At 39.6% G+C, this 14,315-nt stretch overlaps 1 protein-coding gene across 1 annotated transcript in view; it reads left to right on the top strand.

Annotated features, from left to right (window-relative positions):
* The first annotated feature begins 1,652 nt into the window (after positions 1-1,652).
* Positions 1,653-14,315, top strand: part of DHRS3 (dehydrogenase/reductase 3) — a 29,598-nt gene continuing 16,935 nt past the window's right edge. The window contains exon 1 of the mRNA XM_063435966.1: positions 1,653-2,478. Coding sequence (XP_063292036.1) covers positions 2,284-2,478 — 195 coding nt within the window. The 5' untranslated portion in view covers positions 1,653-2,283. The remainder of the gene's footprint in view (positions 2,479-14,315) is intronic.

The following is a 14,315-nucleotide window of genomic DNA, read 5'->3' as shown; positions in this document are numbered from 1 at the left end:
CAGTTCCAATATTTTCTTAAAGTGGAAATATATATATATATATATATATATATATATATATATCACTATTATAATCTTGATTTGTCTTTATATTTTCTTTCCATTATTACAAATCGAGCACATCATTCAGGTCTACAGGACAAGCTCTGCAAGGGTTAATTCCCAATTGAAGCCTCAGTCTCTGGATCAAATAAAAACGATTTTATTTAGATGTGTGTGGCATACTTCATAGCTTCCCCATTATCAATACCTACTGGCAATACAAGGGATACATTTTGTAACCCTTCCAAACTTTGGGTATTTATCTATTGCTATGGTTTTATAAATTTGTCTAAATTTATTTCTAACTGTAAACACACCTCGCATCACCCTCGCTGGCACTGGAATAGTTAATGTGTTGTAAATTGTATTTATATTATTTTTATAGTTTTGTCTTCAGCTTATTGTTTTTAATATTATACACCTCTCTCATTCCCAAGGGCTCTATACCCACTGGCATTGTAAGAGTTAACTGCATAAAACAAAACCAGCTTTGAGTAATATAAATAACCATTGCCTTGATTTTGATTGTTTGTTTATGGATTTTTTATTTTATTTATTTTGACTTTTACAATAGCCAGTTTCGTTCATCATCTAGGATTACACCCGCTGGAACTGTAAGCATTAATCCCATAAATAAATCATACACCTCTCTGTCCCCAGGTGGCATTGTCAGGGTTAAGTTCTTCTTCCAGTCCCAGCTTTAATAGGGAGGGAGAAAAGTGAGTCTTTTTTTAATGTTTGACTTTTTATTGTTTTTGGCTCTCCTCCTCAATATTATACACCTCACACCTAAACCAGGTCTTGAGTCCCAGTGAGCTAAACGTGGCTAAGATCAAGTCTTTTCATGCAGACAGACAGCCCTAAGGAAGGGTGGGAGTGAGTCCAGAGCCAGAGTCAGAAAGAGTGAGAAAAGGTGGTGGGGGGTGTAAGGCAGGCAGAGTGGGTGAGTAAGAGGCAGGCAGGGTTCGAGTGAGAGTGGGACAGGGAGAGTAAGAATGGGGCAGGCAGAGTTAGAGTGGAAGTAAGGCAAGCAGGGTTCGAGTGAGAGTGGGACAGGCAGAGTGAGAGTGGGACAGGCAGAGTGAGAGTGGGACAGGCAGAGTGAGAGTGGGACAGGCAGAGTGGGAGTGGAACAGGCAGAGTGAGAGTGGGACAGGCAGAGTGAGAGTGGGACAGGCAGAGTGAGAGTGGAAGTAAGGCAAGCAGGTTTGGAGTGAGAGTGGGGCAGGCAAAATGGGAGTGGGGAGTGAGACTAAGGCAGGCAGTATGGGAGTGAGAGTGAAGCAGGCAGACAGAATGGGAGTGAGAGTGAGGCAGAGTATGAGTGAATGTGAAGCAGGCAGAGTGGGAGTAAGGCAAAGTGTGAGTGCGAGTGAAGCAGGCAGAGTGGGAGTGAGGAAGGAGAGTGAAGCAGGCAGAGTGGGAGTAAGGCAAAGTGTGAGTGCGAGTGAAGCAGGCAGAGTGGGAGTGAGGAAGGAGAGTGAAGCAGGCAGAGTGGGAGTGAGGACAGAGAGTGAGGCAGGGAGGAAGGAGTGTGTGTGTCTCCTGTGTTGTGCAGTGGCAGCACTGGGAGGGCGGGGGGAGGGAACTGACTAAAAGCAACAGCCGCTCACATGCACAGTAGTGAGAAATCCCTAACACTTTATCCGTCAATCAGGCTTAATGGGGTATAAAAGTCTCCGGCGCCGTCAGTGTGCAGGGAGAAGCGGCAGTGGTTCTGTCTGTAGGGAGCGCACTGTGCATTGCTGCAGCCACACTGACCACAAACAGGGAATTAAAGGGACCTCCATCCAGTAGGTCTTGGCAATCACATTATCTGCTTTAGGCAATTTCCTGAGTCTAAGAATAGCTATGAGCTGGGTGCTGTGATACTGAGAGCTACAGACTGGTTCATTTCCTCCAAAGTGCACACAGGCACAGGGGGAGCTGCTGTATTATTATTTTTTGAGGTGGAGAGTCTGCACTATTTTTGGGGTGAGCTGATCTCAGATATTTGGGGACTCTTCAGGTTTGTGCTGATATTTTGGGACTCCCCAGTTCCACAGCTGATATTTTTAGGATTTCACCCCCCAATCCCTCCTTAGGTCCTTGCTGTGGATGTGATCTGGGTGCAAGACAGAGTACTGCTTGCAGGAGGGGAGGTGGGCGTCTGGTTACCCCAGGAGTGGATGGTGAAGTTTATAAGTGGGGGTCTGCACGGATAAGAAGGGTCCCTGTGTTGCCTGGAGAAGGGAGGTGAGCATGGATTTGACGAACCTGTGCAGGCTGCTGCTGCTTCCCTTCCAAATGCTGTTTGCGGTGCTGAAAGCTGTCATTGGCACTGTGCTGCCCTGCCGGCAGAGGGAGCTCACAGGCGACATCGTTCTCATCACCGGCGGGGGCAGGGGCATCGGGCGCCACCTGGCCAGGGAGTTTGCCAAGCAAGGTGCCAAAAAGGTAAGAACTTCTTCTTTACCCCCAGCCAACATAATCTTGATGTCCACCTACTAACTGTCTTAAATCCTCTGCAACCTCCACTTACAAAATGCTGTATATATACTGTACCATGCAACTGCCCTCCCTTAAAATGAACCTGTTTCTGTTGAATCTACCAACTACCCCCCGGGTCTACTTTAGTTGATATCTTAATTATTCACTTTCTATTGCAAATTTCCTTTGCCAACTGTCCCTGATCAATCGTATGTATTCAGTGAATGTTTCTGCTCCCGTCAGTCCATGGGCTGACCTATATTTACTGTACTATACATTGGCCAACTGCCCATGATCTACTGTACCTTATATTCACATTACCCAACGGCAAATTCCCCCACCACTGACCTCAGCATACTATAGCAGATCTAATTTTACAACCCCATCCCCTCCTCAATTGCTTTGTGCCAACTGCTACAGATCTAGGTACCCTTCACAAAACAAATTAGCAGTTGTAGTGCAAGTTACAAACACAGTTTAAAAATAAAATACAAAAACGCACTAATAGGGATAAGAAAAGTATTGTAAGACTTGATCCAAATATATTGAGGCATAATGCTCCAGGCTGCAACAGTGTCACTTCAGAACTGTAACGCAATGAAAGGGTTACGGAGGTATTCTCTCTGCAGTGACACTAGTTGGCTGCTGTAGATATGTTTGCAAGTACTCTGCATGGGCCAGGGAGCAATGTCTGCATTTGCTGTGTATTTGGGTTTTGCAATAGTGTCTTATCCTTTGACCCTGGGAGCCAGGTCCCTACGTGTGATGGAAGTGGGACACTGAGTGGGTTATTTATAAAGAGCAATTCTAGGGCAGAGTTTAACAAGTGGAGCAATCAGCATGAACGTTCTATCGGTTTCCATGGTGATTGTATTAAAAGTTGAGGAAGAGAAGACACGTTACCCTTTAACCCCTTAAAGACACATGATATGTGTGACATGTCATGATTCCCTTTTATTCCAGAAGTTTGGTCCTTAAGGGGTTAAACTGATATAAAAATGTTTAGTGTAATAACATGGCATGACAACTATTCTCAATTTAAGGGGGGGAGGGGGGACATTATATAAAGGCTAATTTCTGAGGATTGTGATTTCCCATAATTTTTTTATTTTACTAAGGTCGTAAATAAATCTGTATTTAATCAATTTCAGATAAATTAATAATCATTTGACTGGATGTATGGGAGAATAATATGTTTGGTTTTTTTGGGGGGGGGGAAACGGGGGGTTATGGGGTCTAGATTCCTGTGACATTCTTAATTGTGAGAGGGGTGTAATCTAGATTCCTTACATGCCCAGGAGTCAGGTGAGTTATGACCCCATGATCTTCTACAAATAGATCTGGGCGGAGGATTCCGTCTTCGAGGAGGTTCCAGAAGGCAGAGCTGTATGTCTTATAATGCGCTGAGCATTGGATCCCATTAAGAGAGTCTTAAAATCAAAAGCCCACTGATATGAGCTGGGAATTAGTTCACAGTACAGGCTATAGTAATTATTATGGGGATGCAGGCTGGTTGGAACGTTCACAGATATGAGAGCATCCTGGTTCTAGCATGTGATTGGATTGTACATATTTACATTCTATGGAACGTAAACAAAACCATGCATATTAATAATGCAGCAATCACAAGATATTCAGGGGTGTAACTGCATTATTCTGGAGGAAATGATGGGGGCATACTTTTCAATTGATTTTTTTTTTGTGTATGGTGGTCTACATTGACTGGAGGGGGCACATAATGTCTGTGTCCCTAGCATCAAATGTCTCTCACTGGCTAGCATGTTGTTTACTGCTGGCACAGGGTTATGACATCATATCAATGTGTGATGGAGCTGTGCCAATCTGTGCCTTCACAGGCTCCTCCAGCCCCTGGTAGACCCCCTACGCCTGAATGAAAATGGTGTGTGTAATTAGAGGACGAGTAGCCTTTTTTTTTATTGTTCTCTTTAAAATGGGGACCTTGTCTGTTACTTTACTGGAAATAAAATAAAACCGAGCCAAATTGAAATTACATTGACAGGGCTGATCTTTGACAATTACTATTACTGGGTGCCATAATGAAGACCGTAGTACATAGGCAAATCTTATGGTGTGGTCAGTTGAGGGTGCAGTGAATTTTAGGTGACTGTTCAATTCATTATTTGGGGAACCTGGCAACAGTTTGACCTCCTCGGTCTTTCAAAAGTCTAAAACCAAGACCAATAACTTTGAGATCTTGCTGGATCCATATTTGGAAGGAGAGTTACCACATTTTATTGGATATTTTGTACTTTCATTTTTTTGCATTAACAGATTGCATTTTCAACACTAGAGGGAGCTAGTTATTCCTCATTATTGGATATTTATATTATATTATATTAGATCTAAAGTGGTGTTAAATAAACATTGTGATTGATTTTTTTTTTTTTTAATAGTGTCTTCCCATCTAAACCTTTCCTTTCAGCATAAATATTGACTTTATAAACTGTCCATGTTTGTTTATCTAAAAGATAAATGGTCGTTTAGCATGCAAGTAATTATTACTGATGACCACTGGATGTATGTGTGGTTTTCTTTCTTTTTTTTTTAATTTTTAATTTTTTTTTTATTTTTTACACCCTATAGCGAAGCTTGGGCACACTCAAGCCATTGATAGCTGTTTTTGTACATATTACCTGAAACCTACACTTATTGGCTTAGTTTTGCTAAGCTGCTTTGACAGATGTGAATGTGCTAAATCCAAGAGATGCAGATAACAGTCGCAGGCTTAAAAAAGACACCATAGTTCTCAAGTAGTAACTGTGGCATTTTAATTTGTGTGTGTTTTTAATTCTGACACAGGAGCATAAATAAAACATTAATTCTGGTTTTGTTTGCTTCTTTTCCTTTAACATGACAAATTGTACATACATATTTTAAATAATAATAGCTACACTTTGATATCACTACTGCCCCATCAAAAAGCCCAGACAAGAGTTTTCACATACATCAAATTGTATTTCACATAATGCCTTTCTTATTTAGGGCAAGCTATATAGCCCTTAGGCTTTGAAACCAGTATATCATTCTCATATTCCAAGTTGACGCAGGTTACAGGAACAAGGAGTCATGGGAAAGGCAAATAGATTTGAGAACAGGAAATATTTAAATTGTAATTATTCAAAATGTCTGTTCCCTTTAAACCAATTTAGTTGATGGATCTACAGTTGGCTACATACAGTTGAAATACAAAATCAGCATTGGTTATGGAGCAACTAAATGAGGTCATGTATTCAAATAGACTGATAATGTATGTGATAAAATCTTGGTCAAACTGAGTCAATGTATGTCATCTTGTGGTAGCTGACAAATCAAAGTACCTTACACATGTAGCTCACTGATCCTTTTGTGTGGTTTTATTTGTAGAATAGACATTAAACCATTATTCCAACACTGCAAGAGTCTGCATTCTCTATTGTGAAGTCACCAGTCCTGTTAATATCTGTCCTGTCAGAAGCAGTGAGGACACAGTGCATGCACAGCAATTGCCACAATCTGCCAATGCAATACTTCTCAATGAGAAGCATTGAAACCAATGCTTCTCGTAGACTTATTGGATGCACACAGTGTTCAACATCACTATATTTTAAATGCAGACTGTACATACATTTTTTTTTTCTTTTTATCTATTTCTGAAATCCAAAGTGGCGGGTTTACAGCCAATAGATGTATGAAAAATGTAAACAATAAATGGCACTGTTCATTTGTAAGACTCCAGGGGCAGCATCTATGCCACAAATTCACTTTTTGAAAGGGTTACTTCAACCATGAAACCAGTGTTGTAAGAAAACACCGGGTTTGCTTGACGTAACCATTCCTAGCTTGGTCAAGTTAAAGATTAAAAAAAACTTGTGTTTTCCCAGTTCTTAAACCAAATTATCCCTGCAGCTTGATGCTCTATGACTGACATCACTCCCCCTTGCCGGAGGGTAGAGGAAGGTCTGGGACAGGGTGCTGATGGAGCAGCACATAGGGAGGGCATGCTGCCACTGGCTGTTTGGTAACAGTATGCTGACATGCTGTCGTCAGATGCCAAATTTAAACTGAATTAATACTAGCCACATAATGACGCTGCCTGAGGTGGAGTTAGACCTCTGGCAACAGCGAAGTTTATCTCTATGTGCAACATTTCATAGTGAACTCAGCACTCCAGACACCATGAGCACTTCAAATCATTAGTGTTCATGCTATTTGGAGTAAGATTAAGAAAGTGGTTGTAGTGCTTAGACTATCCCTTGGGGGGGGGGGGGAATATATAAAAAACATATTTAAATTATATATATATATATATATATATATATATATATATATATAAAAAATTATTTTTTTTTAAACTTAGCAGCAGAGCCTTCACCTATACAAGAAGTCAATATGCACTGGCAGCAATTTCTCTCCTACAAATATATGTAAATACACTCCAAACTGAAAATGCCAGCCCTGGCTTTTCTCAGCCTGTTTACTTGTGAATTATCATGAATGCGAATAAAAAGAGTCCCTAAAATTCACAGTGACTTTCCAATAATTCTTGGATCATTAAATAATGGTGTATATTACATTTTGGCAGTGACCTCCTTGCATCACACCTCCCAACATTGGAAGGAATGAGACCTGAATGGGTGGATGGTTCAGTGGAAGCAGGACTGTTGCACCAACATCGTGACTGTTGGGGTGGGCTTTTTGCATCACAACTTATCCGTGATGCCATTTGGAAGACAATTCTTGAATTTATTCTTCACCCTGTGCTTTTAACCCTATATCCATTATATATAACACCTTGGTTTATTAAATCATCTGGTGGTCACATTCTTACTAGTTTTCTTTGGGGAGTTGGGACTTCTAGATTTGACTGTTCACGGTCTGTGTTTAATTTTGAAAACCTCTAGCTTTCTATAATATAACTTAGGGTGGAGGTGAATTATACAAAGTCACTGCAAAAAAATGCTTTTATATGTAAATGAAAAATTGGCATGTGCAAATCCATGCCATTTGCATTAGGTCGAGTTTAGAAGCTTTAATCAGTCCATTCAAGTTAAAGGGACACTATAGTCACCTGAACAACTTTAGCTTAATGAAACAGTTTTGGTGTATAGAACATTCCCCTGCAGCCTCACTGCTCAATCCTCTGCCATTTAGGAGTTAAATCCCTTTGTTTATGAACCCTAGTCACACCTCCCTGCATGTGACTTGCACAGCCTTCCATAAACACTTCCTGTAAAGAGAGCCCTATTTAGGCTTTCTTTATTGCAAGTTCTGTTTAATTAAGATTTTCTTATCCCCTGCTATGTTAATAGCTTGCTAGACCCTGCAAGAGCCGCCTGTATGTGATTTAAAGTTCAATTTAGAGATTGAGATACAATTATTTAAGGTAAATTACATCTCTTTGAAAGTGAAACCAGTTGTTTTTTTAGTGCAGCTGCACTAAATAATGTACACCAATGGCAATTTAAACGATTAGTAACTTTTTTTTTTAATTATTATTTTTAAATGATCGTTTCCCTTTAATGCATTCAGGAAATATGGTGGATTCTTTAACCTTATTTTACATGAATATGTGTATTGTTGGTTCACCACATGTACTGCTGACACAGATATAAAGGGACATTGTGCATTTGGAAAGCATGTGGAGACAATAATTTGAAACACACCCTAGTTTGTGATCTTTAATTAGTAACTCCAAACATACACACACACATTCCCTAACGGAATTACTGAATAGTGAACATCTTAATAAAATAATATGCATTCCTTGTATTTTGCAATTTTTTTCTAGTAGTAAATATGGGGGTGTGAATTTTAACTTGTCAAGCTTGTAAACGTACTTTCACAGCGAGTAGTGAAATGTCTTCCTTCACAGCAGGCAATGCTGTTTTTGTTTGTTTGTTTTTGTTCTTTCCTTCACATGGACTTTGGATCCAGACCATTTACAACAATTATTGCACGGTTCCAATGCTTAAAGGGATTCTATAGTGCCAGGAAACAAACCCGTTTTCCTGGCACTATAGGCTCCTGCAGTGCCCACCCCCCCTCTCTTATACCCCCCTCCCGTGGTGCTGCAGGGGTTAAAACCCCTTCAGTCACTTACCTCAATCCAGCGCCGATGTCCCTCGGGTCAGGCCTCGCCCACTCTCCTCCCCACCAACGTCAGCCAGTGGTGGAGATCTAAAGTGGTTTTCCTGACACTATAGTGCCCTGAGGGTCCCCCCACCCTCAAAGTCCCTTCCCGTGGTGCTTAAGGGGTTAAAACCCCTTCAGCAGCTTACCTTAATCCAGCGCCGGGTTCCCTCGGCACTGGTGACCTCTTCTCCCCATCCGTCACTGGAGCCGAATGCGCATGCGCGGCAAATGCCGCGCGCGTATTCAAAGTGTCCATAGGAAAGCATTTCTTAATATGGTAATCCTAGCTATAACCCCCTGGAGTTTTTGGGATATTCAGTTTTCATTGAACAGGCTGGATTGCATCTTCTGTCTCCATGCCAAAAAGTTTTCATTCGTGCTTTGTCGTCACTTAGTTCATTTGTGGCTTACATGCATGTGGCTGCAGTATGGGCTCTCATAGCTTTGAGAGAGCTACAATGAGTCCCTGACAGCTTGTATGGCATGCATACACTGTACAATATCTTGTATGGGCATAGTTCCCCCCTGTGACATCACCAAGCTTTAGAAGTAGTATCCCTTTAATGAGTGATATAGTCTTATAGAATGTTTTCAAGTTACTTTTTCCATTTGAAGAGACATTGGATGTCCTTGGGTTTGCTAGTCGACGGATAAAGATGATCATTGCAAGTATTTCGTTAAGACATTGGTTATCCTTCCCTAGTGTGTTAAATGCAGGATTTTTTTTGAATTGTAACGTGAGCTACAACAAGCAGCTCTTCTCTTATTTTCAGTGTTATGACTCAACATGAGAAGTGACAGGGGTAATTACTTTGTTTAGAAACGCGCTGTCAGCAGTTTGCTGAGCAAGTGAATGCAAGATATTATTTTCTGTTTCATGTCCTCACAAAATGTTGTCTCTAAGTCGCAAAAAGTTGTAGTCTGATATTTACATTTCCCTTAAAGGGACACTGTAGTCACCAAAACAACTTTGGCTTAATAAAGCAGTTTTTCTGTATAAGATAATGCCTTTGACGTTTCAATGCTAAATTCTCTGCATGATCAATACACTAAAACTGCTTCATTAAGCTAAAGTTGTTTTGGTGACTATAGTGTCCCTTTAAAGGTCATCTCAAAAGATAATCTTAACCAACTAAAAGGGACTTGGCTATCTTGTGCATTCTGAACATTTTTCTATGGTAGTAATTTAAAACCTTTAATTTTCTCTAAATTATAATAATCTCGTTACCCCGGGAGATATTTAAAGAAGAGAAAGATAAATGCATGTGTCCTTGTAAAATACTTAAAATTTTTAAATTAAATAGATTTTCTTTCTCTGAATTAACATGCATGTATGCAATGGACATTGACAATTCAGTTTGCTATATCCCAGACCCCAAAATCCATTTGAATACATTCCTATAGAATTCCAGTTTTGTAACTTTTTTAATGTAGATTATCCTGCAAAGTATTCCATGTGTTTCCAATCTAAATATGCTGTTCTTTAATTGTCCAGTAGAGGATGCCTGAGGTCTTCTTCCATTATCAAACAAAACTAACAGGATTTTTCAAAGTATTCAGGGTTTCTCTTAAATAAACATTCAATAAGTAACATGGTTTTAGCTTTTGATTGCAAACAAAACGAAAAACTACCAGAATGTAGTTCTGTTTTTATCCATCCAAATAGTGCCCAATGGTTAGTGGAATCTATCATTGTGACTGGTTTTAGGTGTCAGATTGGAGATTAGGGTTAAACTGGCAAACTATGTATTTCATATTGTGCTACTGAGACAGTTGTGTTTTTTTTTTCTTCAGTTTAATGATGGATTATTATTTTAAACAATGTTTGGCTTAAAGGAGCACTATGGCAGTAGTAATACAAATCTGTACTCCTAATGCTACCGTATCCCTCTCCCTAGCTCTCGATAAGTACCCCCACCGCGGGTATAAAAAAATGTTATTGTTTTTTTTGTTTGTTTTTTAAAGTTTATGGTTTTTGTGGGTTTTTGTTTGTTTTTTAAATTATGTTTGAACTTATTGCACCACACAGGCTCCCTTGGTGCTATTGACCTGTCTTCTGATGTCACAGAGGAGAGACCCTGCATCCTCTGTGAGGGTCCAATCCAATGCTCCTCTTAGAGGAGAAGTCCTCTATGCACTCAAATTTAAAATTCCCCATAGGAAAGCTTTGAGTCAATGCTTTCCTATGGGGCTTTAGTATCAGGTGAATGAGTTTTACTTTGTCTGTGCCACGGAACCGCCTCTAGTAACTGTCAGTATGACAGCTACTAGAGGTGAAGTTAGCCCTGCAATGTTTCATATTGCAGATTTAAGGGGACAGGGAGACTGCACCCAAGCTGCCTTCTGTGGACGTCTGCCCACGACAGCCCATTTGGAGACCCCAGGGCTCATCTTCCAAGTAGGCCTATTTGCACCTTGTTTTGCGTTGCGGCATCGCCTCCACCTAAAGCATGCTTCCTGTGAGCCAAGGACCACGTATCTGTCCCGAAGACATCAGGACGACTTCTCAGGTGAGTAAGCTGTATGAGCTTGTGAGATCGACAGTAGATGTCTGGGTTGCAGCTTTTTCCAGAATGCCTCAAAAGGGCTGTCTAGTTTAAATACGGCAATGCACATTAGTCTCTGATGATCAATGTGGCATTTTAAGACTGATGCTTCTGGTGCCATTGCTGGGGAATTATTTGTTAATTTTTTTTTATTAAATAATTCATTTTGATAAAGCGAAGATTTTTTGCACAGGGCACCTAAAAGTCTAAGGCTGGGCCTAGTCAAACCTAGCTTGAAAAAAACAAGTCTGACCTGCACTAGTACAAAAGATGCTCGGTCACTAAGTATCTTTTGCTCACTACTTTCAAGATTGACTTTATCTGGATATTGTCCAATTATGTTCCATTAATATTACCAAGGGTTCTTTTCTAGAATATTAAATAATTTATGCACAATATTGATTTTTTTTTCCTTCCCCATTTTTTCCACACTATATCCTGTTTGAATTATCAACTGCTGAATTATCAATTTATCAACTGCTGAAGACTATTTGTCTATAAAAATACCATTACGGAAATTAGTCATGAAATGGCTCTCTAAACGTCGATGGCTGCAATTTGAACAAGAATGAACTTTCTAGCACAGCACTTTCACACGTCGGTGTTGGTTAGCTAGACTACATTTTTATTTTAAACTGTATCATGCAATTTGCTATATTAAATGCTTTGCAATTGATATTCAGTTTAAGTTTAATCGTGCATATGTGACTGGAAAAAAATTTGATATTCACTGCGTTATCTATCTTTCCTCTGGGACCCTTCAAGTTGAATTTGCAAACTGGGAGCTAGATTTCATGTAATTTGTCATTGTTAAAGTTTCTGCCTTGTCACACTTTTAAACCAATGGGGTATTTTTTTATTTTTTGTTTTTAGCTTTCTATTTTTTTTTGTCGTCCAATTTTTAAAAGGATATGCTCCTCATGTATTGATTTTTTTTTTTTTTTTTTAAAGCTTAAATTTTTTTAGTCTTTTCACTTGTTAATTTCATTCTATTCCTTGAATAATTCCGGCTTTGCTAACATCGAAGGAAATCAGTGGGTGGGTGAGTGCACTCTGGACAAGAAGGGGAGTCTGTCAAATTTGTAAGCCTTTATTAGCATTTTAAAGGATCAGTACATGTCAGGCAACTTTCAATATGTGTGCCAAGATACCAAGTGAGAGATTTTTTTTTTAACCACCTCTGATTTCTGCTTACATTTTGCAACTCATTTCTTAAGTTGCAACAATTCACGGTTACTGAATAGATTGCTATGTCACATAGTTCTAGCAGAAACATTTTCATAGACGAACATTGCTTTGGCACGTTTTTGGATATAACTGATCTTATCCTAACATGTTCAGCTGTGTTACCAAAATCAGTTGTGCAGTTATTATTCATATTGATTTAATTAAATTACGCTGCATCAAAGTATGTGTGATTATTGGAAATGCTAAAACTGTGTGATGACATCACTTACACATGTGCAAAGTTTAAAATACGTCTGAACATGACCTCAGCCTAAGTAACCAGTGAGGAATGAGCACTAGAATGTTTGAGGTTTCAAGTGTAAAGTTGCTAACTTCTAAAAACTCCTCCTAAACTTCAGCCCATATTAAAATGCAATAACTCCTTCCATAAGGTTGCATCCATGCTATTCCTCAATGCAATCCATTAAACCTTGAAGTCTTAAATCCCTCACCCCCAATCCTGTCATTTTTATTCTTCTGTCTTCCTTCACTAGTATCCCACCACCTGAACAGATTTGGGGCTATAGAAGGCCACATCCGGGGCTTAAAGCCATCCCCTAACAATGTTTAAAGGAGTGTTACAATAAGATCCTTCAGTATATATTATAATTTATTTTTATTATTATTTTTTTTTTTTTTAATTATCAGGTCGAAACCTGTATCTGTAATACAATTCTTAATATTTTTAACAGAACTTTTTAGGTATAATGTTTCACTCATACAGATTTTCTTGATCCTATAAAGCATACTGTCTCTCAACCCCCTGGTGTAATGCATGTTTTGAGATGTCTCTTTTCTTGGTCAAATCACACCAGTATTTAAAAATACAATGAACCAGGTCATCCAAAAGTTTAGCTTTACTGAACTCTGAATGCACATCTGTCATGTGTCTACTCTATCCAACATCTTACTGGCTCCTAGTTCTTTAAAGCCTCCTAGCCAGAAATATTGAATTTGTGTTCAGGGATCAATTTGTCCACAAAACATCAAAAGGCTTATCTTTGTGTCTGTGAGACCTGCAGACATGCCTTATCTTAGTTGAAGCGTTTATGGTCTGCCTGACAAGTCCTTGAACTTAAAGCCCACTCTCTTTTGATTTTGTCTGCTCCTGTCTTCCCAATAGGATCCATGTAACATATTGCAGTTCAATAGAAACCTGTAACTTTGGCTCCATTTATGTAGTCCATTGCTACATGATGAGCTATGAAGTTGATGTCCTGGGTGTTTTAAAAATGAAATGGTGCATTTTTTTTTTTTTTAGGTAGACAAATATGGAAAATAACTCTGTTAAACAAATTTTATTTTATAAATGCACTTGGTCTATAATCTATCACAGAACTGGAGAGCCGTCTGCAGATGCAATGCTTACCATATATACTCGTCTATAAATTAATCAATCTCGTGTATAAGTGGAGTGCAGTTTTTTGACCAACAATTGTGAAATATCCTATGACTCGTGGATAAATCGAGGGTACGTTATTCGAATGGAATTGTTCGGCTTCTGTTCGGTTACCAAACAGACTCTGTGTGGTCCCCCTTGTTAACACCTCATAATCACCGACCACCCCTGGCTGTTAACCATAAACAAGCATTCACTGGGTGGCCGCCATTCACTGGATGGCCATGAACGCACGTGTTGTCTCCCGAACGCCGACAGTGGTACATGTCGGCTTTGCAAGCCTGCGAACCCCGCTGAAACGTGTACCCCTGCCTGTTAGACTTCCCGACCAGCTAAGAGAACTGCGTTCGGGAGTCGAAATTGCCCCACATTCGACTCCCGAACGTTGTACAAAATTCTATCGAACTAGCACTCACCCGTGGATAAGTCGACTCTGCGTTTTAAAATTAAGGTTAAGACTAAAATTTCTCGACTTATACACTACTAGTATATACAATATA

This window comes from Pelobates fuscus, chromosome 11, assembly GCF_036172605.1.
Source record: "Pelobates fuscus isolate aPelFus1 chromosome 11, aPelFus1.pri, whole genome shotgun sequence".
Lineage (NCBI taxonomy): Eukaryota > Metazoa > Chordata > Amphibia > Anura > Pelobatidae > Pelobates > Pelobates fuscus.
This window is presented reverse-complemented; position numbering and strand designations above follow the sequence as displayed.